The 23344-nt window shown below is 40.1% G+C and overlaps 1 protein-coding gene across 2 annotated transcripts in view; it reads left to right on the top strand.

Moving 5' to 3' along the window:
• The window catches only part of ntrk3b (neurotrophic tyrosine kinase, receptor, type 3b), a 221003-nt gene that overhangs the window by 96400 nt on the left and 101259 nt on the right, over positions 1–23344 (top strand). Inside the window, exons 5-11 of one of the 2 annotated variants that reach the window (XM_075465609.1) lie at positions 537–691; positions 1163–1305; positions 3076–3217; positions 12329–12628; positions 13105–13119; positions 16349–16398; positions 18846–18939. In XM_075465609.1, coding sequence (XP_075321724.1) covers positions 537–691; positions 1163–1305; positions 3076–3217; positions 12329–12628; positions 13105–13119; positions 16349–16398; positions 18846–18939 — 899 coding nt within the window. Of the gene's footprint in view, positions 1–536; positions 692–1162; positions 1306–3075; positions 3218–12328; positions 12629–13104; positions 13120–16348; positions 16399–18845; positions 18949–23344 lie in introns of both variants that reach the window. The other variant, XM_075465601.1, reaches the window with a different exon arrangement.

Genomic DNA, 23344 nt, shown 5'->3' with positions numbered 1-23344 from the left:
AAGAAGGTGGGTTCTTTTGTAGCCCATCGTAAGGCTAAGCTGAAAGTATACGTTCCAGGCAAAACAAGTCACAACAAATGTTTGTAATATTCGGCTAAACTGTCACTCTTTCAGTTGTGTTCTGGGTAATGTAGGCTGGATAGTGTAGTGGTAAGATTGGCACCTTCCGTGTAGGTGACCTGGGTTCAAATCCCCTGTATGAAAGGTAATACCTCCAGTAGAGGTGCTTAGGCAAGACCCACTTACCCTACCTGCAAGTTGCTTTGGATAAAAGTGTCTGCCAAATGCATAAACATAAACTTTACAGGGAAGAAGATCACTGAAAATTTATTTTCATCTCTGGTTTTAAATAGTTGAAATGGTCGGAGTTTCCTCTCAGTTTTGCTCATTTCATGGCTGATGCCCATGTCATTACAAATACTTTGTGTCTCTGGCTGTTGTTGAGGCTTTTCACATCGCTCCGGTTCCTTGTACCCTCTCGCTCGTCTTTTGTTGTGGCTGTCATTAATTGTGTCTTTTCTTGATTGTGTTCCAAGACGACTGGATGGAGTGGTGTTTGACTGCGGCTGTGACATCCGCTGGATCCAGCTGTGGCAGCAGAGAGGAGAGGCGGGGCTTCACACCCAGCAGCTCTACTGCAGGGAAGGAGCCTCCAAGATGCAACTGCGCAACATGTACATCCACAACTGTGGTAAGAGGGGGAGGGAGGGTTCAAAAAGGAGAAATAGAAAAGGGAAGACGAAGCAGCAGAGGTGGGAGGGAATGGGAGAAGAGCGGAGTGTAAGGAAAAGAAGGTGAAGGTAAGGAAGGCATTAAAGGAAACTATCAGAGAGATAAAGTTGAGTTGAGATGGAAAAAGGAAGAGGTGTGACAGAGTTCAGAGGGTGAACACAGATGTGGTGAGCCGTGTGTTGATTCTGACAGAGGATGTTGGCTCTACAGTATTATCTCCTACCAGTGACTCATCCCTGGGAGGTCTATTTCATGTGTTTGTATATGTAAGAGTGTGGAAGCGTATTCCATTGCCTCCTTTGTGCTGATTTTATTATATCTATTGAGGGCAATTTGTTTATTTAGTGTGAAAATACGAGGACACCGACAGGTGTATATTCATGTGAACGTACGCTCCTGTGTGTGTACGTTTGTGTCTGTGTACTTTCAGATTTACCAGAGATCAGTGTGAGCCACAGCAGTGTGTTGGTGATGGAGGGTGACAATGTGACGGTGAGCTGCAATGGATCCGGATCGCCACTGCCTGAAGTGGACTGGACTGTCAGCGGCCTGCATTCCATCAACACACACCTGGTCAGATACACACACATATGGCCAAAAATAACATAAACGCACAAATAAAGTATTCTGTGCTTAAGTAAAGTAGTCAGTGTCTTACCCATGGCAAATAGCAGTCGGAGCGCTCTGAGTTTGGGATATTCTGATAGGGGGGCTAAGCTAACAACTACTTAAAAGGGGTAGCTTGGAAGAGCGACGTTTCTCCATCTGAAACAATTTAAGCCTCAAAAATGTCATTGCGGTGTGACCGAGTGTTACGTATAGTGATTTTTTTGCACCATGTCAGTTGTTTACTTTGTCACTAATTTCTCTTAAAAAAGATAGCCCTGTTGCTCCACGTCACAGGCTGCTGTTATCAAGCTAAAATAATCATGTCTGTTCTTATTCAAATAACGTGGTTCTTTGAATCCAGTGACCATGTCGTCTTCCTCTCTAATTTTTCATTAGCAATCGTTTGACTTTATCATTGCTTATTGAGGATCTATAGGTAGCATTCTAGAAAGCATCCCAGCATGCACTGGGGCAAAAGCTTCCCTGCTTGTACTCTAATTTTCCACATCTTCCAGCATTTCTCACTGCTCCGATATTCTGCGGCAGGCTGCACAGTGCTCTTGCTGTCTTTAATCTGTCATCTCTGGTGAACAGTTAAGTATTATTACTGACTGTGCCTGGGAGAGTCCAGATGGACAACTCAAACCTGCAGGAGCCAGGTCACATGACAACAGGTGTTAATGATGATTGGCAACTGTGTCAGTGATCCGTGTGAGTCAGAACCAGAGGTTAACTCATAAAGGCAGTGTCGCAAGCTATTCTCAGCATGACTTTGTACAGTTTTGGAGCTGATGTACATTTTATAGTGCTGTGGGTTTAACCCTCTCTTTAAGTGTGTTTGTTACAAATATTGGTAAGAGTGGATGGAATTTTAGAATAATTATTTATCTCTTTGTATGAATAGCAGAAATAAACTTGTTTAAGCAGTTAATTTTAAACATTTGGGTCATAAATCCAGGTGATAATAAGCCTGCACTAAAACAGGTTTAGCCTCCACAAAGACCCGGACAGTTAAGGCCAAACACTGACCTCAAGGTTACAAAACAGCAGTTCACACTGTTACATGACACAGCAATAACTTATTGGATGTTACAAAGCTCCCCTTGATCAAAATTAGCAACTGGTGTGACTGAGAACTTCTGGTTGAACCAAAATAAAAAGGCGGCTAATCCATTATCCTGACTCTGTTGCACTGGCCCGAGAGAGGTCACTAGGGCCTGCAGAAATATGGCTAAAAGAGAACAGCGGTCTCTGAAACTGCTGTGTGGTTATATTTGTCATCTGTGTCTCTGATGCTTACACTGACTTTACAGATGAAAGTCACCTCAGCCTCAGGCGTAATGTTTGAGCACAGACAGAAACTGTATTAGGATGAGTGAAGTGTTTAGGATTGGGAGCTAAGCCAACTGAAGGCAGGAGGGGGAAGATTTTTATTTGGCGAGTTTTCAAATATACACCGTATCAGTCTTCACATGCTCCCGGTAATGTGAGACCCCTGGTAGTGAGATCCTACCAGATCAATGAAGTGCTTAATTCCCACAGGTACTGTGCACCTCCAGACTCTTTCCCATTTCCTTTAGCAGGAATCTAACTAATTAATAATTAACCTTAGTTTTAATTAAGTTATAAAAAATTTATACCCCAGCAGTATGATAGTATGTCTTGTACAGTGTATCTGTCATGTGCCTAAACACGTCCCTTCTCCCTATTCACTCCTTTTCTCTTTTCCCATAGTCCAACGTCTACTGGCCGAACATCCACTCCATCAACCTGACTCTTTTTAACATCAGCCGAGACGACAACAACTTTCAGCTGACCTGCATTGCAGAGAATGTAGTGGGGATGACCAACTCCTCCATCCAGCTTAATGTACAATGTGAGTGGAAAATGTCCAGGAAATGTCGAATTGGGGATTAGAGCAGCGGCATTCATTTTAAAATTGCACTAGGTACCTCATTGAGGAGAGAAATCTCTTCCTGATTCATTCAGAGCTTATAGTAATATTGCCCATGTTGCATAAAAGGTAAATATGTTGACATAGAATGTTTGGTAGATTCTTAGTAATTAGCTTGATTAATCTTGTAATTTGCATGGCTGTATATGTTTAATATCACCAGGGTTAATGGTGGTACATTAAGAATCTCTGATTCATTTTGTTTAAAAGATTAAACGTTTCCCTGTGTTCATAAATACTGAAGAGAATTATCAGTCAGCAGCGACAGGAAAAAAAACAACTCGATTTGCTTTGATAGTAAAAAGGGAGCACTGTGTTAGTGGGAGATACTTAGTACTCGAGTGTTTGCTCAAATTTAAAAATATTCTTTAGTTTGAAGTTTTGTTTTGTCAGAATATTGATAATTGACCCGTTAGTCCAGCGTTGGGCCTTTCACATGTATTGTAGAGAACCTTGTATTGATTATCATGTCAGATAATGTGTAAAATGTTTCCAACTAAAAAGTTTGTTTGCTCAGAGTTTAAATAGATGCGTATCTTCCTTTCCTGAGAAAGATGCCGCATATACATTTTTTGCTTGGAAAGTCCAACTACAGGGGAAAACAAATGATAAAGGTTTAAAGGGATATTCCTGCTTTTAAATGCTCCTTAAAAACATTTGTCCCATTAAAGCGTTTCAATATTTATTTCCATTCCTTAATCTTCACTTCAGTCAAGCTTATGATGGTGCACCATAATGTGTGTTTGAAAAAATGCTCTTTAATTTTTCTAAAATAAGTCAGTTTAGTTATTATTTCAGCTGACAACATGCAAGCCAAGTTGAGATCTAGCACTGACAGCATTAGTCCCGATAAAATGCATCAGGCTACACTTCAAAGTGCTCGGTAGAAGGCAACAACATGTCCACCTTTAAATGATAACAGTGTTCTAGGTATTTCAGAAACCGTTGCTCCCAAACATAAAAGGGTGGCTTGTGTCGTGGCTCGTTTTTCCTGTTTGGACCAAATGTGTGGGGATGCTCGGGGAAGCGATGAACAATGTGTGAGTTTCAACATGTAGATACCAGTTTTCCTTGAAAATGAAGACAAAGATCATCCAGTTTCATTGAAGTCATCTCCAGGGGAACATGAAAATATAAGCTGTTACATCTGTCCATCCCTCAAAAATGAGGATATCTCAAAGAGGTGGGCCTAGAGACATGCGGACAGCATGGCTAAAATATGATAATATGATAATGTGTCGTGTTGTTTGCTCAGGATTAAATGCAGGATCACTTCAAGAAAAACTCCCTCAATCAAGCACGTACAGCAGAAAAATAAGCACTAAAGTCACCACGACATCTGTATTGTTGTCTCTCAGCAGTTGTGCTTTGGTTAGTTAATCTTATTTGTTCACCTGTCTAGGATTTTCTGAATAAGACTAAAAGGCTTAAAATGTGAAATTATGTTGCTCTGCTGTTGAAGGCATTAATCAGTGGAGCCTGCTGGTGCTGTGATTACTTGGAATGAAATCTTGTTACCTACCACTGAGCAAGTGAGTTATCCATATTTGGGGCAATCAGTTCAGCTGGGATATGCAATGTTTTGGTAAAAAATCTGCCAGAGTATAGTACAATATATTAAATAACAGAAAATTTCATAACATCAATTTTAACAATTTGAGATGGAGTGGTATTAGTAGTGAAGCATTAAGACTGGACAGAGTTAATCCTTTGAGACAGATAGTGTTGTGTCATCCCAAGTTTGGGTATAAAGTTTTAAATATCAGGACATGATAAAAACTCATCTGGCCCAATTGGGTCGATACGATGTCATATAAGCAACAACACATGAACATGCATGCACACTCTGTCATTATTTATTCAACAAAAAACAGGCAGAAATATAGGAGCAGTGTGAGAAAAACGAAATACACTCTACTGCTTCAAGCAAGTTTACCCCGAAAGCCTCAGTTAGCATGTCAAATGTTGAAGTTCATGACAGTACAATTACAAAAAGACTGAAAAAGTATGGCTTGTTTGGAAGGGTTAACAGGAAAAAGTCTCCTTTCGCTAAAAAGAACATAGAATCACAGCTTAGGTTTGCAAAGCTGCATCTGAACAAACCACAAGACTTCTGGAACAATGACCTTTGGACAGACAAGATCAAAGTGGAGATGTTTGGTCATGATTCCCAGCAGCATGTTTGGAGAAAACCAAACACAGCATATCAGCACAAACGCCTCATACCAACTGTCAAGCACGGTGGTGGGGGGCTGATGATCTGGGCACCTTGCAGTCGTTGAGTCGACCACAAACGCCTCTGTGTATCAAAGTATTCTCAACTCAAATGTGAGGCCATCTCTTCGACAGCTAAAGCTTGGCTCAAATTGAGTCGTGACACAGGACAACGAGCTGAAAAAAGTCCATGCTTCAGGTGCAGATAGCTCTTATGAAGCGTTAACATTCTTCATAAATAAAAATAACTTTCTCTGAAACAGTCAAGCAAAAAAAAATCACTTTTTAGATGCCTTTTTTACAATCTGGTGGATGCATAACAAACACTTTATTTTGCATGAGAAGCTCTTCATGGCATCTTTGATGGGCTTGTGTTGGAGACTGAAATTTATCATGTATTAATGACACAGACAGTCTGAGAGAATAATTTAGAACAGGAAAAAAAATCTCCTTCATCAAGCTGAGCAGCCAAATTATGCAGGTACATTTAGAACGCAATGAGGTGTTGCACTGTTCCAAACCAAGTGAAATTGATGTAGCCAATTAGCAAGAATATACCCTCTAGCCCACACGAAAGCTCAGCCTTGATCTGAGTGGAAAGAGAGAAAGAGTAAAAAAAAAACAAGAATCTCCCCCTCAGCGATGATAAAGCAATGATTTGGTAACCATCAGAATGTTTCTCCAACATCAAGACCATGAATTACGGTTCATAATTCAGCTCCTACATAAGTATATCAAGTGCAGTGGCCCTGGGCAGATTTGGGACGGGCTGTATTCAAAGTCGATATTTATCAAAGGTGCCTGACATTTTTCTCTTTGTAGAAAGCTTCCTCTTGTAGAGTGCAATCTATTTTTGCTGCTTGCAATGTATCACGCTACAGGACAGGGGAGATTTGTCAACATTTCGAACACTCCCTACTGGAGCACAGCTGCTGAGGTCCATGCTAGAATGACAGATCGACTTTGCAGCATCATGTCTTCAGGGCCTCCTCTACGCGGACACTCACGGTGGATGAACATCTCCAGGCATTTCTTCTCCTGTTGACACTCTGCTGGTGCAGCAAATTAACTTATTAATTTTTCACCACACGCTCCGATGGTAATTACATTTCCTCCCCTGTGCAGCCTATTGTCTCTGGAAATGTCATAAAATAGCTTAAACTGCTGCTCTGATTAGGGAGTAATCTGATTGACAGCAAAATTACCAGACGTCAAGTGACATTCTCTGCATTCAAAGGCGAGCTCGCTATTTTAGTGAAACCATAATTAACCACAATGCAGAATCTGCAAGCACATTGTTCTGCTGCTGTCAGGAACAATAGCAGCCCTGCAGCAGTGTAGACTTACATACCATACCTTGTTTTCCTCCTTTCGTCCCTTCCGCACTGTGCAGCTTCCTGTTAATGATACAGCACAAACTTACACTTGAGTTAGTAGTTGCATTTCAGCAAGCTGAGCAAGGCATTATCTCTGATTAAGAGTAATAAGTAAGGAAATTATGTGATTGCACCCATGCCTCTGCTGCAATGACAGATTGAAATCTTAACCACAGTGTGTTCCAGCCCGGAGGAAATATATAGCGATGCCTGTCCCATGATGCCATCTTTTGTCACCACCAGCCATGATGTCCTATCTGTAGATTGTTTGGAGCATGGCATTTTGAATCCATAACCAGTGTTAGCAGCAGATAGCACTGCACAAATAGCCTTGTATTCTGAGTTGTCACTGATCAAAGGGATGTATTTATCAAAGCTTGTCATCTGTATGGACGCTACGAGGACACTGTGGTCATATGGACTGGTAGTACGTGGTGCTATTATAACTTGTATTGTATTGACTGAGACTGGGCTGACAGCCACACTGAGGGAAAAAATGGATCAGTCCCTAATTGTCTGTCACCAAGGGAATTTCTTTTTTTTCTTTCCGTCTCAGCTTTTTTTTTTGTCTTTAAATATTTTTATTTCTCCCTACATTCAAAATCTCCACATTGTTTACGCCCCTGCAGCACCCCATTCACACACGCACAAGCCTTTAGATCAGCTGAATGGCAATTGTCTGTCACCAAATAAACTTATTATTTGACAGCTTCCAAACACCAATAAAGAGTTAATTCATGTTTCAGCTGGAAAACATGAGATATGTACAACAAAGCTGTTAATTTGAATACAGATTGATGTATCTGGCAATCATTTCAAGCTGATTGGTTCGGGGTTGGGATATGGTCAAATTGGCTTATAACTGCTCAGAACAGTTCTACACAGTGGGGTAAATAGCTACCCATCAAAGAAAGACAAACTAATGCTATAGATTTATGGATCTGTGGAAGACATTCATAGTGCTTACATAAAAAGGGACTTAATAGTTGTGTTGCTATGTTTTCTCCCCTTCCATTTATGCCCCTTGGAAGGTAGAGGGGAAGTGGATTTCAAGATATTCTTGACTGAAAAAGCATACTGCCACCTACACTGGTTTACCAAATCGGCTGCAGTAAACCACGGACTATAACCTCTTTATTTATTCAAATTTTTTTCCCTCATCTTGAACATAGCCTGCTCAGTTTATGATCTTTCTAGGCACATTTTAAGGCAAGTCAAGTTTTAGGGCCTCCCTTCAGTAAATGAGATGGCTGACAGTCAAATCCTCCAAGTGTGAGGCCGCAGTGCACTACTTGGAGACAATGTATTGGTCCCCCCTATTTGGGAATGAGATGTTAAAGGAAAACGCCGGAAAGTTTCAAATTTACTATTTTCCCTGGTACATGTTCCCCAAAATCGATTTCTCACCTTGTTTACATTTGTCAGCCCGAGAGAGTAACATTCGCGAATGTTTGAAATTCAAGTTATACCGCTCTGGCTCTCCCTCCCTAGCGCCGCCATGTTCACTCAACATGACGTCAGAAATGCAAACATTTTTTCTACAGCAATGGAAGACACTTACGAACTGTCTTGGTCTGACTCGGACCCGGAGATAGAATGCGAAGTTTCGCCTGAGTCCGAGTCAGATCATGATCAGCCTCTCGATCCAAGTTATGTTAGCTTATAGCCATCAGCCGAGATGGTCGGATAAGGCTAAAAATAAGGATGGACAAGTGGCTGTCGCAGCAGCCGCGACACCGCCGCGACACCGCCGCCAAATGCTAACGACTCACCGGTTGTATCCACGAGCCGTGAGGCGTTTCCAGACCCCATACCCAACCTTGTGTACCGTTTCCAGGCCTACCGGCAGGTGACCTACTTTCTCCATGGGAGACTTGGGAAGCGCTTCCGAAGAGTGATTCCCTCCTGTGCGGTATGGGCGATCAGGGATAAATATGAGTCGCAGGACGGGACCTACAAGGGTTTCCTTCACGCCGACGAGGCAGTTGTAGACTATCACTACAGATATATGTGAACATACATGTTGAAATAAAAATAATTTCTAATTCTACTCTATACACGTAGTATTCAATCATTGTGTATTTCCAAGTTACACTCTACACTTTGTTAGAGCACACTCCCGCCACACAAGTAGAATTTTAATTCCGCTGCACAAGTAGAATTGCATTTCTGACATAAAATATGCCCGGATGTGGCTGAACATGGCTGCGCCCATGGCCAGAAGTGAAAAAATCTGGGAGCGCAAGGTTATGGGTTGAATAATGTAAAACAGCGTGAGAAATCGATTTTGGGGGACAGGTGTCAGGGAAAATAGGAAAATTGAAATTTTCCGACGTTTTCCTTTAAGGAGTTTACCAATCTTGGGTTGAGTCTCGAAGTTAGAATAAAAAGGAGCAAAGGCCCAAATCATTTCTCCTCTTTGGCCTTACCCCCACTGTCAGAGGCAGAAAAAAATGTATATGGGTAAGGAAATACATTCGGAAACATACATTTTTCTATGTAGAAATGAGAGTGTAAAAAGCTTCCAAAACTAATATGAAATTAAGTTGCGTTTCTATAAGTGGCAAGACATTAAAGACAAAGAGTTATTCATTTGGAAGTAGGGTCTTCTTTCTCTGATCTCAGCTTCGTTCAGTGACTTGAGTCAACAGCTTGGTAAGGTACCTTTAATTTTAGGAATCGGTGGTCATCTATTGCTCATCTAGACTTTCAACCACTGTAGTGGGTGTCATTTGTATCACCTTGTCCATGCAAAATAAAGGCATAGGGCCAAGTTGTAGGGCCAAGGGTAGTAATTGGAATCGGGCCATACATGTAGACTGATGCCAAGAATAGGAAATTTAATTACAAGTGCCTGAATTATCCTCAGAAGGGTAGCTGGACTCACCCGAGAAGAGAGAGAGAGAGAGGTAAGGAGCTCAGACATCTGGACAGAGCTTGAAGTAGAGTCACTGCTAATTTGCTGTCAAAAGGAGTCAGATGAGGTGGTCCAGGCATGCAATCAAGAGGCATTCTGGATACCCTTTATTGGAGGTCTCCCCATGCATGCCCTATTGGTAGGTGACCCTCTGCAGGAGCCTCACAACATACTGTAAAGAGTGCATCTCATCTTGCATTGGGATGCCATGAGATCCTCAAGGCAGAGCTGGAACAGGTAATGGGTAAAGGGGAACCTGGTCTGCACTGCTTAGCCAGCTGCCCCCACAAGTCCTCTCCGAAATAGAGGAAAGATGAATTGCAGAATTAGCAATGCAACGCAATGTTTCACCGGCTTTCGGGCAAAACTGGAACAACTAGTAAATTGAATGTCGTTATTTTGATACAGACATTTATGACCTTCGGGGGATGAATCAAAATGACATTGGCAAATCTCTACATGCATCATAATGTGATTTACATTCATGAAATGTTCTGAAATTGTTGGACACATTACAATGAAACCTGCTTCAGACATTCATGTGTCCCTTACAATGACTTTCAACAACCTCCACTTTTCCTACTAAATTATTTGTATGAAATCCCTATTTGGTCTATCAGAGCGCTTTATGTGCTCAGCAAGGAGCATCCTGACATATTTCATGTGGGGTTAGAAAGGTGCAGTGCACAAAGGGTGGTTGTTGATGGGTCCCAAACATGTGAATTCAGCTATACAAATCCCCCATACGTAATATCTGCTTAACACTCTGGAGTCTAAATCCCGCCGGCGGGATTTTTGACACTTCTCCAAAAACACATCTGTAACTCTGTGAGTTTTTGTCATTCAAACATATAAGTGACACCATTAAAAACCTTGAAACTTCTAGTTTTCAAAGATATATATATTAAAATAAATTATATAGCTGGCCCTTTTTAAAGAGAATGAACAGAAATCTTTGGATTTTCTGTACTCTCAGACTGCAGCAGCTTCCTAGGCCACACCTATCGCTATTCACATGTAAAGTACCAGGTGATTGAGTGGCTATTCACAGGTGAGAACACGCCCCATTCAGCCAGCATGTGGGGGAAGGCAGCAATGTCCTGCCAGTGACAGACAATTATCACATGGAGAGTGACAGGGGGGTGGGGGGAATCAGGGGTGTTACACACCCATCTAATTAGTATTCAACTCTCAGAGACACTATCTGGAGTTACAATTACTTTTTCACAGTTTGTGTGAAAACAAAAAAACATTTCTGACTGCATTTTTTACTTTTATGCAGCCAACACTTTTGTTTACAAGGTTCAACCTTCAAAAGTCTTGGCTAGATATATTTATAGTGTGTTTTCTTGCACTGTTCGAAGACCTCTAAAACTTGTTTTTTTGTACAGTTGTGTTTCCCCTGAATTTAAATAAAACTTGTTTGTATTACATTCACTTCACTCTCATATTGTTTTTTGTTAGGCTTTTCAGAATACAACCATATGTGTCACTTTTGCATAGATGTTTACAGTTAGTTGAAATACTTGAAAATGTCAAGGTGGTGACAACTGCCTCAAAGTCTCTGAAAAGGCCTTAGACCCCAGAGAGTTAACAAATGACATAATGAGCTCCTAATTATTTATTAGAATATATATAAAAAAAACTGTGCTGTTTAGTAACTCATTGCTTGGAATGGCAGTTGAGGATCCACATGGGGAGGTTGAATGACAGAAAAAATGCACACATTCAATCCTGATCTAGCTGAATGAATTGGATTGCTCATGCATGCCTATAGAAATTGCAAGCTTTATTGAGACCCAGCAAGAAACAAGCCAATGGTGTGTTGTGGCTGTGTGTGCATGTGAGCTGGGATGGTGGCTGGGTAAATTTGATGAGGCGGGGGGGGGGCGCTGAAATGTAGAACAGACACCAAGAGAGAATTCCTGGTGATACTAACTGCCAAATATTTCCTTTTGATGATGAAACAGCAAAACTGACTCATCGTAAAGACATATTAGTGGATGAATTGTTTATGAAGTGTATCTGATGGTATTAAAGTGATAAATTGCCTCTCAGCTTGGCGGCATTGTGGAAACAGAGGTGTGTGGAAAACAGGAAATGGTGTGCTTGCTTGTGCCGAGGAAATTCTTCCATCTATTTCAAGCCGCTCCTATGATCAGCTGGCACTCCTCATTGTTCCATGTACTGCTGCTGCAATATGTAGCATTCAGTAAAAGGCTCATCGCCACTCTGAGCAAGACACCTGCCTCCTAAATGTCATCTTTCCGAGAGGTAGTCTGTTTAATCTGCTGCCGCATTTTTTCCTAAGTTTTAGGAAAGGTTTTTACCCGCCGAAGGGTTGTGAAACCTTTTCGACGCAAATTTAGGGCTTTGCATGATACAAGTTATGCTTTAAACAGTAGGACAGGCATACTGATCACGGGTTTAGAATATAAAGGGTCTTGGGTGATCAGCTCATTCTGCTTTGGATTTATTGTTGGTATACATAAAATTATCCCAATCTCTCCTCCTTCCCCACTGCAGTTCCTCCCGTCATCTTGAGACTGGCTGAGCCTGAGCAGCGCCTTGATACCTGCATCGAATTCACGGTTCGTGGTTACCCTCACCCCAAACTGCGCTGGTTCCACAAACAGAAGGAGATTCAACAGAATGAGTACATCCGAACTGACATGGACTTCTACCAGGACTACCTGGAGGGCTGTCTGACCTTCCAGAACCCAACGCACATCAACAATGGCAACTACACCCTTGAGGCCAGCAACCCTCTGGGAACAGTTACCAAGACTGTATATGGTCACTTTCTCATGGCCCCTGATGAAAACGGTGAGTGGATAACCCCTTGTTTAAAATTATGAGTCAAATTGCATTTATTCAAACTTTATTCCTCTAGGTTTAAACAATATTCAAAGAGAAGAAGAAAATAAGTAATACTGGTAATTAACTTACTTGGCCCACTTTTTGGGAAAAAGCATCATGATTGGAGCAACTTTTTGACCAGTTTAATTTCTTGTTTGCACTACCTTCTACTACATTACACTTGCCACATTAGGTGGAAAACTATGGGGGCTTTTGGTTTTCATTCAAATCTCCACTCACAGGGTGCAGTTAAACCATGCTGCCTGGATAGCTGCCAAAGTTCATCCGCAGTTCAGTCAGGTAGATTGTTCACTTGTAGTTCATGCTGAGTTCACAGGAAGGGGGGAAATCCCACAAAGACTGGTAAAGGTCAATATTCCATGGTTAAAACCATGTGTCAATTTATTGATATAGTGTGACTTTCTCTGTCTTTTCTTTTGCAGACACAGTGGAAATAGGTGAGTGTTTAAATTTTCAAATGTAACCCATTTTTGTCTTTGTTTTTTTCTTTTCTTTTTACTTATTATTTGGTCTCATTGTGCACACATGCATACAGTGAGGCACAGACATAATTTATTGCTGTTTGACTAGAACTTGAAAGATAGTAACCATGGAGAATTTTTTTCATTTTGTGCTGCAATCCATAAAAGGGTCTTAATGTTGTTGCAATGCTTTCTTATCTCCTAGACATCTTTGCTAAACAGTATTCACTGTACTCTGTGGCCTACTCAAGGACATCCCTGGCTGTATAGTGTGAGGGTGTAAGGGTGCATTAACTACTGTCCTTGCAAGGTCCTTCCAAGAGTGGCTTCTTCCTGGTGTTTTCTTCTTTACTTTTAAATTGTTTGGGTTAATGCTTAATCTTTACACTGAATACAATTTTATCCTTTGTACTTACACCCTGGAACTATGTCACCATACATTTACTTTTGGGTCTCTCGACCAGTGCAACAGCTTCTCTCTGGTTGGAGATTTACAACTCAAAATTCTCAGTATTTATTTTTATTTTAAGCGAGTGGAAAATGCTCTTTTTCTAGTGCAGAGACATTAACTGACAAATGACATTAGACTTTATCAACTTTACTTATTGAGGGATAGTATAAGTTAGCTGTTCAAGCTAATGGTATCTCTGTGACTTTATTTTAAATACCACTTAAAGCTATTTTTATTGTTTCAAGCCGACTGATTTCCAAAAACAATGTTAAAAGATTTGAGCTCTCAATGGATGTGAATGATAATGTTTTTATGAAAATCAGCCTTTTGGCTAACTCTGCACATTTAACATGTTAATATGTTGATTAGTGTATATTGTCGATTAATAATAATTATAAATAATTCCAATTCAGATGTAATTGCTTAATGATATGATAGTATTAAAACTCTGATTATGACGATAGTTATTCCATCTTCTCTTATGGCTGTCAGAGGAAGAACGGATGACGCTAACATAAACTCTGAAGTGATAGCATCCAGGCTCAACTCCCATGCAGTTGGTAAACGCAGTAGGCTACTTTACAGTGGAGGTGCTAATTCCTAACCTGTAATAAATAAATAGTATAGCAAGACGTTATTTACGACCAAATCTGGCGATGTGGCACCTTCCTACAGGATAGTGCTGAGGCCTGGGTGCTTTTTTTGTGCTTTACAATGTAACGACTATAGAACAATCATAAAATTATATTTCATCAATCTGATTTACTGCTTTGTCTCTATGGTCATAGTGATTTCTCTTCTTTTACTCTGTAGCTCACTGAACAGCTACAGCCCCTCCCCTAATAGCTGAACTGGCATCACTGTCTGATTTTGAGTGTCGTGTTTCCAAAAAGTAACAACAGTTTTAGAGGTATAATATCTAGTATAGAGGCTAGGGGTACTGCAATGGAGATGTCTTTTAGAAGTGCTACCCTCTGACCATGACTGTTTTGCAGACTTGAATATTTCCGAGTTAGTTTAAGTTCCATTGTCACTGCAGTACACATGCAGATTGTAAGGGACAAGGTCCCCCAAAAGATTCTTGTGCAGGTCTAGTTAGCTGGAGCTGCTACTGTCACAGTTGTAGTAACTGATATTGTCAGCACATTTTGAAAATGTATTTTTCTTTTTTTCTTTCTTTCTTCCTTCCTTTCTTTCCATCCTAGATAGTAGGTGAATGTTTAGGAAGCAGCTCATTAGTATTGCAGTCATACTACTGAAACAATGGCTTTGTCTTTTTTTCCTCTCTGCCTTGTAAATCTCCTGTTTGGTGGTGTGAGGTTTGGCCCCAGGCTGTTGTAGTGGCCTCACAGTTGACGGCTTAAACAAAGTGGGCCGGTTCGATCTCTGACCTTCATCAGAGTCTCCTCCCATCTCCTTATGAGGCCATTCTTTCTAATCAGCGATGAATTGTGAGGCTGTAGCATGGCCAGTGATGGAGACGAATGGACTGTGTGACGAGCTGCATGAGGCAGGCTGCAACATCACATTGGCTTACATGCACACACTCACAGAGTTTCTGGTGCATGAGAGAGGCATGAGGCTGACAGGCTGACTGATACTAACACTGCTGAGCAGAGGGGAGAGGAGGGCAGAGGGAGGAGAGGAGACAGGGGTCAAGACATGGAAGGAGGGACACTGAGATGGTAGTTAGGGCACAGACACTTATACTTGAGTATAGTGTGTGTGTGTGTGTGTGTGTGTGTGTGTGTGTGTGTGTGTGTGTGTGTGTGTGTGTGTGTGTGTGTGAGTGTGTGCGTGTCTGAGCCGGTGGCAGTGAGTCTGCCATGTGGCCATTAATTTGTCCACAATTACTCTCTGATGTCCTGGCTGGAGGCCTCAGACTGGAGTTTCTCTCACACCAGTTCATGTTTTTTTATTTTATGGCCCCGTCTCATGTTGCTCCACAAGCTGATCCTGTCTGCCAAAACTTTTGTTTGCATGAATGTTTCATGCAGCATTCAAACATCACAGACATCCAACGTAGTACAGTTGCTACCTGATCTGAGTTGAGTTCTGTCTTTAGATTTGTCTTTGATTTTTTTGGTGCTGTTTTGGTAGATTTTTTTCAAATGTAATAGTTAGCATGTTTGTCTCTATCAGCTTACTTTTTTTGTGTGTGTTTGTGTGTGAACTTGTTCAGACTGGTTCAGTTTTTCTGTTTCTCTTATATTCAAGCACAAGCATGCATCTGTACAACTCTTTGATTTTGGAAGGAGCCTTGTAAAATGTATTAGATTAGATTGTATTCAAGGCTGTGCAGATCTCTAATTAAAAGCTTTATATTTAATGAGCCTGTACAGGAAGATGTGTGCAACCAACGCTGTGACACTATCTGAAAGTATTGATAAAGCCATTTTGCTGAAAACATGCTTGAAAAAAAATAGGCAACAGACAACGTGAGTTCATCTAATTCTAGTCTGTTAAGCTGATCTTAGCTCTTTAAAATTTATTTTTTATTTAATGTGACAAAAAAAATTGCATAAACACATTCATGAAGTGGAATTAAAGCACTTCTGATTGATGAAACGTCTTTTTATGTCCTATCCACTGTGTTATTGTTACATATTTTCCTTGATAGTAAACTGGATGAGTAAAAGAGAGTGAAACAATATTACATATTTACTGTAATGGTTATGGGAGTAAACCACAGCTATTAAAGGTTTATTTCCTCCCAGAGTCACTGATGCCTGTTTTGGCACTTCTGTGTCACAGATCCGCCGTCAGAAGGTGATTCAGGCCGACCAGACGAAGATACATTCGGGGTGAGTTTTTCTCCTTAATGATGTTGATAAAGTGGCTGTTAAAACGGCAGCCCTGCTGTCAGCAGAGATTTGCGGCAAGCTTTCTACACATACCCAAACCACAAAGACCCTTGTACAGGTGTGTACTTTGCCATGACCTGTTTGATTTATGTCATGGCAAAGTAAGGCTGCAAACAGTCCCAGACAAAGTTTGGACATTGATGATACTGATGATGGAATATTGCGGCAGAACTGTTGAGAATTTTGTCAGAAAGTGACACGCCTGTTTTTCCATTGATTTAACTGTCTTAAAAAGTCATACTCTTTTCAGTTAAGTCTATCAGACCAGCAAGCTTGAATACTAGGGTGGCAAATCCACGCCTAAGTGGTGTTAATGCCACCACCACATCTGTTAAAAGGTCTGAGATTCATTCATGCAAACGGAAGCAGAAATCAGTTGTAGTGTTATAAAGTCCAGCTGCCCAAACTGTATATTTTCCTAAAGTTAACCACGTTTATTTTTGTTGTTTGTTTTTTCTTTTACCTTTGGGGTCATTATGGTGTGATTCTCCTACTTTCTTTGGTGTGTGCATACTGGTCCCTGGCATGCCATACTGGGATACCTGAATGGAAGAAAGCCACTGAAAGGAAAATGAATTATACCTGTGCACACCTTTTCCTGCTCTGACCAGTTGTGTACTGTGACAAACACTGTGGTAACACCTCATGAGGGCAGCTGCACAAAAAATATTAACATTAACATTGCTGAAGTGTGATGTGTCACTGCTGCTGCACCTCCTAACAGTAGCAGATTTGTCACAAAAAGTGTTGCATGACTTGGTAAACATTTTGTGACGCATGAAAAGATACAGAAACATTCATTTTTGGCTTGCAACTTTGTAGACAGAAATAACAGCGTGTGTTGGAAGACTTAATCAGACATAGCTCTCCACTCAATATAGTAAATGTGCAGTTTTGAGAATGCAGTAAAATAGGTTTCAGTGATGCACTTTGATAGTTACAGATATGATGTTGTGCTCAAAATATCAAGCTAAATCTTAAATCCTTAAATCTCTTCACCGCTGTTGATCTCCGTCCAACACAATTTAATACGTTTCTCAATCTTAACATTAAAGGAGAAAATAGATGGGAAAACACTGTGTCTAAAAAGTTACTTTGGTTGTTTTAATTAACCTTCTGGGATACAGAATTTACTTTTATCTGTCCCTCATGTTAACGTAGCTAAATAATTGCTTAGCTGTTGGGAGTATAGTGATAGGAAAGATCCCTTTGTACAATTTGTTAGCATTTTTCAGTTAAACTGAAAGACTGCATCTTAATCAATAAATACTAACAAACAATTTAGGTGGTAACAAATGCCACCAACATTTCTTAAAAAGGACATTGTGCTATCTTGCAGGTTATTTCTTACACTAAGCTACAGGCCTGTGTTTGAGGGTTCGAAATTGACCAGAGATCAGATATCTATACAACATCTATATGATGATTTTTCATTTGTAAGTCGCTTTGGATAAAAGGGTCTGCTAAATGCATAAACATAAACACAGGAAAAAGGACAGAGCTACCAAAGTTAATGGAAGAGGAAAGAGCAGAATAAATTGAACCAATATGTTTTTTTACTTATAACAGCTAGCATAGTGCCAAAGTTGCTCACAAGAAGTGGTGCCAGTATAAGCTAAGTTAGTACAAATTTCATGCTAATTTGCGTAAGTCAATTCAGTCAATTTTCTCTCATTATGGCTAGTTAAATGGCTCCATCAAGCTAATGGCTGATTAGGATAAACATGCAAATGATTTTCAGTGTATGTAAACATGCACACATGTCAAAACACAGTCCACCTACAGTCCTTTTACACTGCAGACATTTTGGCTCCTGAAACAAAAAACACAGATAAAGGAAATTTGTTAAAAAGGCTCAGTCCAATTAAGTGAATCACCAAGCTGCAACAGGGAGCCACAACACCAGAACAATGAGCGTGCTTACATGAATGGAACAGTCATTTTTTGATTCTGATATTTCACACATGTGCTTTGCCTGTCCTGACAAGACAAAATGTCAATAACTTTGCTGTTTGAAACTTGCTTGATTCATTTAATTTTTAGATAGATAATTACTTTTCAGATCACTGCTGTGACATGAGGCACAAGATAATTAAACCCTTAGTATGATGATGAGAAGCATACTACACTGACAAGGCTATTAAGACTATATTGTTTGCAGCTTCAGCCTTTCAGGTTTGTACAGATTAAAACAGAAATGGCTGTAAGGAGCAGCAACAGTTGCTTTGTCAAATCAAGTATGTCATCCTGTAAATGAGTCCATCTGCCAAGCAGAATACATAAAAAAAAAGAATGTTTAAGATGATCCCTAATCTGGAAAGCACTGTGATGTAAACATAGTCTTCGTATTGCTGCCCCAGTCTAACACAGCATTTAATTTCTTCTAGGTTACCATTGCTGTGGGTTTGGCGGGCTTCGCTTGCGTCCTCCTCCTCGTCCTTTTTGTTCTGATCAACAAATACGGCCGGCGCTCCAAATTCGGTATGAAAGGTAAGTCTACACAAATGGTTAGATGAAAGGATAGGCAGGCAGACCATTAGCTTTTTTTTTTTAAAACCTTTCTGTCAGTTGCATCATTGTTAATCTTCCTAAATCTTTGTTTACTAGAGAATGTACGTGAGTGGCTTCTGTAGCAGTTTCAGATTTTTTAGTGCACGTTAAATGAACCACGGGTTCACTTTAGAAACATCCCAGATAGGACTCATCTGGAAGAAAAAAAAATGTCACACTTAGAAAGGAACAATAATTGGTCTTGGTCACTGTTTTGTGTTGCTGTATGCTACATGTATCTGACTGCTAAATGCCATACCTTCATACTAGTAACCAATACACGCATACAGAAGAACAGATCAATACACCAGAAGATAGGATTTGCAAACACAATAGATACATTTTGTATACACAGAATCTATGAGTGAGCACATGAGGAATGCTGAATTAATTAGTGGACTTGGCGCTGTCGATCATGCTGAGGAATTCAGTAGGATTAAGGTGGATTCTCTGCATGCTGAGCTTTCATTTTTGGGTCAGCTCCAGGTTTTTGATTATCTCTCTGTTGTTGTAGAGGAGACAGATTTTATAGTGCTGATCTAGGGGCAGCGCAGGGCAGAGGGGAGACGGTGGCAGGGACTCAGGTCTTGGTGGTTTAGGGCTGAATTCTCGAGAGGATGATGAGCTGATTAGCTGCATTTGCTGGTGTTTGTCTCTCTCTGTCAACGTGTGCAGACTGATGCTGAAGAACCTGCTCCATATACACCTCTTGTTGACCTCTGCCTTTTTGTGCCTATACATTTCTGTCTGTTTTTTCTTTATTCGAAAAAAAAAAAAAAGTCTCATAACATCCCACCGTGAGCCTCAAACAAAGCATGTTCTTCATTACATACTGTAAGTATTGTGTAAAGTCGCATGAGCGGCTGCCACCTTTTAATTAGCTACTTTACAGGATTAGCGTTTGTTATTTACCTCAGTGAAGAACTCTCTGCTGGAATAATTTAGGGGGTGGCAATTATTGCATTGGACCAAAGCTGGCTCTAATCAAGAATGAGTCTTAATGAGGCTTTACAGACCTGTTTGTAACGTCATATTAATTTGCAGCTGAGCGAACAAACTGATTCCACACACAAGAAGAGAACCTTATATCAGTCACAAATCTCAAAGAGGAAAGTAGTAAATGAGAATAAAAAGCAAGACATCATATACATTTAAAGCAGTGGGACTTTGTGTTTCCATAAATTGAGCTCCGCTTGCTAACAATGCTTCTCCTGCACACTAACTTTATTATTTATTTTTTTCTCAAGCACCTTTATAGAGTAGATTTAAATGGATTTTACACAGCAGACCAGTTTGATATTTACATCCACCCACAAGGACTGGCTGCTGTTGTGGGTTTTATTTAATTCACAATCCACTATATGTTGCATCCGAAATATCAATATAAATCTGGCAGTAAAACTCAGTCTGCCCCGAATCTGTGTTACAGTGCTGCTTTATTTTTACACTTGCCATGAAAATCAAAGAAGAGGCTCTGCCTCCCATCGCTCGCAGCGCTGAGAGAAAAGTATGTTTTCATGCTCAGAGCATCTGCCAGTGTAGGTCAACTCTTTGCAAAAGGATGCTTCAGCGGTACTTCCAGTACTCGCCACACAATTCATCTGCTTGATGAGAAGTTTTTTTTTAAACATTGCTGAATGTTTCTCATGTTTCTTTCATTTTCTTAACAATTTAGATTTTTTTTTCATTCATTTTTTGTTTTATAAATTCTCTGAGTGCCACTTACCTCTCCAGCAACACTTGCAGCTTCATATGTCATGTTAAGGTGACTCACTTTGCATGAGGGCATTTCAACATTCTCAGTTGAGAGACCTGAAAAAAATATTTTTCATACTATTGTCTTAAACCAGAATGTTTTCCAGAGAGATTTGAGCTTGAGCAGCTTGAGTCATCATTGCTGAAATATGTCCGATTTTACATAGATGACAGTGTTATTATGAGCATATACAATCTATAATGCAAAAGATGGAAATTCAATATTTGTCCACCATTCAGCAGAAATAATCCTCAGCTTTCTAGCCTAATGTAATGATAAACAAGCAACAAATCAATGTTACTGCTGCCATGGTTCTCTCATTTGTTGTCTGGTTGTAGTTCGTATGCCAGACTGTGGGTACATACAGTAAGCCTGTTCACTTAAAAATAGAGGTGATACTGTCCCCACTGCTTTTGTCAGTGATTGAGGGGATAAAAGACCTAAGAAGAAATGATGTTAGTGTGGACTCTTTCAGGACCTCACACTGGTCTGTATAAAGGCCTGATTTGTCCACTGTGTGTGTTTTCTGCTCCCACTCTTGCTCTGGAGAATCAGCTGGAAGGCTTGAAAAAGTCATTACCTTTGGATAGAGCCATAATGGATTTTCACTCCACTAAATCACTGTGGCTCTTTTGGTTGTTGGAGTTTGATCACTGACCATTTCTGGGCATCCAATAAAAACTCCCCCCCCCCTCCCCTTTATTTTTTTTTTTCTCTTTTTTTATGTGGCTGTACGTGTATGTGAGGCGCATTCAGTTGATTGATCCCACCGGTAGCTCTGTCTGCTGCTGGTTGGCATTCACTTTATGTGAATGCCATAAAGCTCACTTTATGTGAATCTCTTGTGGTTTATGATAGATATTTTACCTATATGTGCATATCAGCTCATACTGTAGATAACCAGTTGTTCTAAAGAATATGGTATCGTCTTCCCTTGCAGTCAAAGCATCAGGCTCATCTTGATTCACACCGGTGGGTTTTGAAGTATCTTTCCTGCAGATTTTTGTCAGTGAGGAATCAATAATGCTTTTTTAGAAAAAGACATTCATCACGTCACTAATGAGTTTTGTCCTCCCTGCCATCTTTTATCATAATCTGACGGAAATAATATTGACTATAATTTCAGCCAGTATACAACAACAATGTATGTTGGTTCGTCAACTTCCCTGTTCCCTGAAATAAAACCTCCTCAATGGTATGACCTTCCAAATAGGTGGGCCTTCACCTGGTATAACTGCCTCTCTTATGTCATTAATCATTACAATGCATACCCATTTCTAAAGGAAAATAATTAAAGCAGTATTAAAAAAAGTTTATGCGATAATAAGATTTGAGAACAGGCTTCACATTTTTCTACACCCTGGTTGGATTAGGATGCACATAAGGAGAACATGAGGCAGGTTATATTTTTGTCTACATATTATCACAGTGAAGAGGGAACGAACAAACAAGTGAAGAGGAGGAGACAGAAGATGGAAGCGTTGATGTTTCTTAAACTATGGGAAACTTGCTTTATTTTCTATATTGGGTTTCTATATTTGGTTTATGACTGTCAAGTACAGTGCACATATCAAATATATATCTATATATATATATAGATATATATATAGGCTACTCACTCTATATCATATATGTAACTCTACAGTAATGTTTAGTGTATGGAATAGGGCTGAAAAGCTTTCGTTAGATTTTCCTTTGAATCTGTTGGAATTTGGTGAGTTCAGACTATAGTAAACAGCCGTAATTCAAGATTTAGTCTGAAAGGGAGTAAGACCATATTCTCTAAAGCTGCCTGCATTGCAATGGATGAAAGTAGCAAACAAAGATGTCCTAAAAGGATAATAACACCAAATAAACTTAGTTACGACGTTTGGAAAAACTTTGGATTAGATGTCGGAAATGGCGACGAGAAAATATACAGCCGTATGTCAACTTTACACACATTAGCTGTTTTGCTTTACAAGAACAACTCATCTGCATTCTCCCCTTCTAAGTTGCTGCCCAAGTGAGGCAGTGGAGAAACCACAAATAAGTGAGTCAACGTGAGCTATGAAACATTGTCTGACTGGATGCTATTTAGAACAGTCAGCTACAGCAGGTTCCCTTGGCAGAGACTTGTAAAACTGCCATTACTGACAAGATCCCAAGATTTATTTGAAAAGGTTTTTCCGTCAGTACTGTTTCAAGAATTTATGAACTCAGTGTTGTCATGTTAAAATAAAATCAATAATCAAAATCAACAACCCAATTAGCAATACAATTCTGGCTGTCTTTAAGTCATTTAGTACAATTATATTGGAAATACTGCGTGAAGCATATGTGTGACCCATATATGCTGAGGTACCTGGACGTCAGGGTCATATGAGGTAGAGTGGCATGGGCCACCTGCGAGGCAAACTGTGTAAACACATTTCCCATTTGATCGGATTTATCCACCCAGCCACTCAGTCATCATTGCTACTGAGAGTACACAGGTAGGTTTATTCCTGAGTCACCAGTAGAGCATCTTATAAGAAATGAACCAGTGACATTTTTATGATGTTGACCTCTCCACTCATTAGAATTTTGACTAAATCAACA

The sequence above is a fragment of the Odontesthes bonariensis genome, chromosome 1 (genome assembly GCF_027942865.1).
Source record: "Odontesthes bonariensis isolate fOdoBon6 chromosome 1, fOdoBon6.hap1, whole genome shotgun sequence".
Classification (NCBI taxonomy): Eukaryota; Metazoa; Chordata; class Actinopteri; order Atheriniformes; family Atherinopsidae; genus Odontesthes; species Odontesthes bonariensis.
The sequence above is the reverse complement of the archived record's forward strand: the minus strand, read 5'-3'. Positions and strand labels throughout refer to the sequence as shown.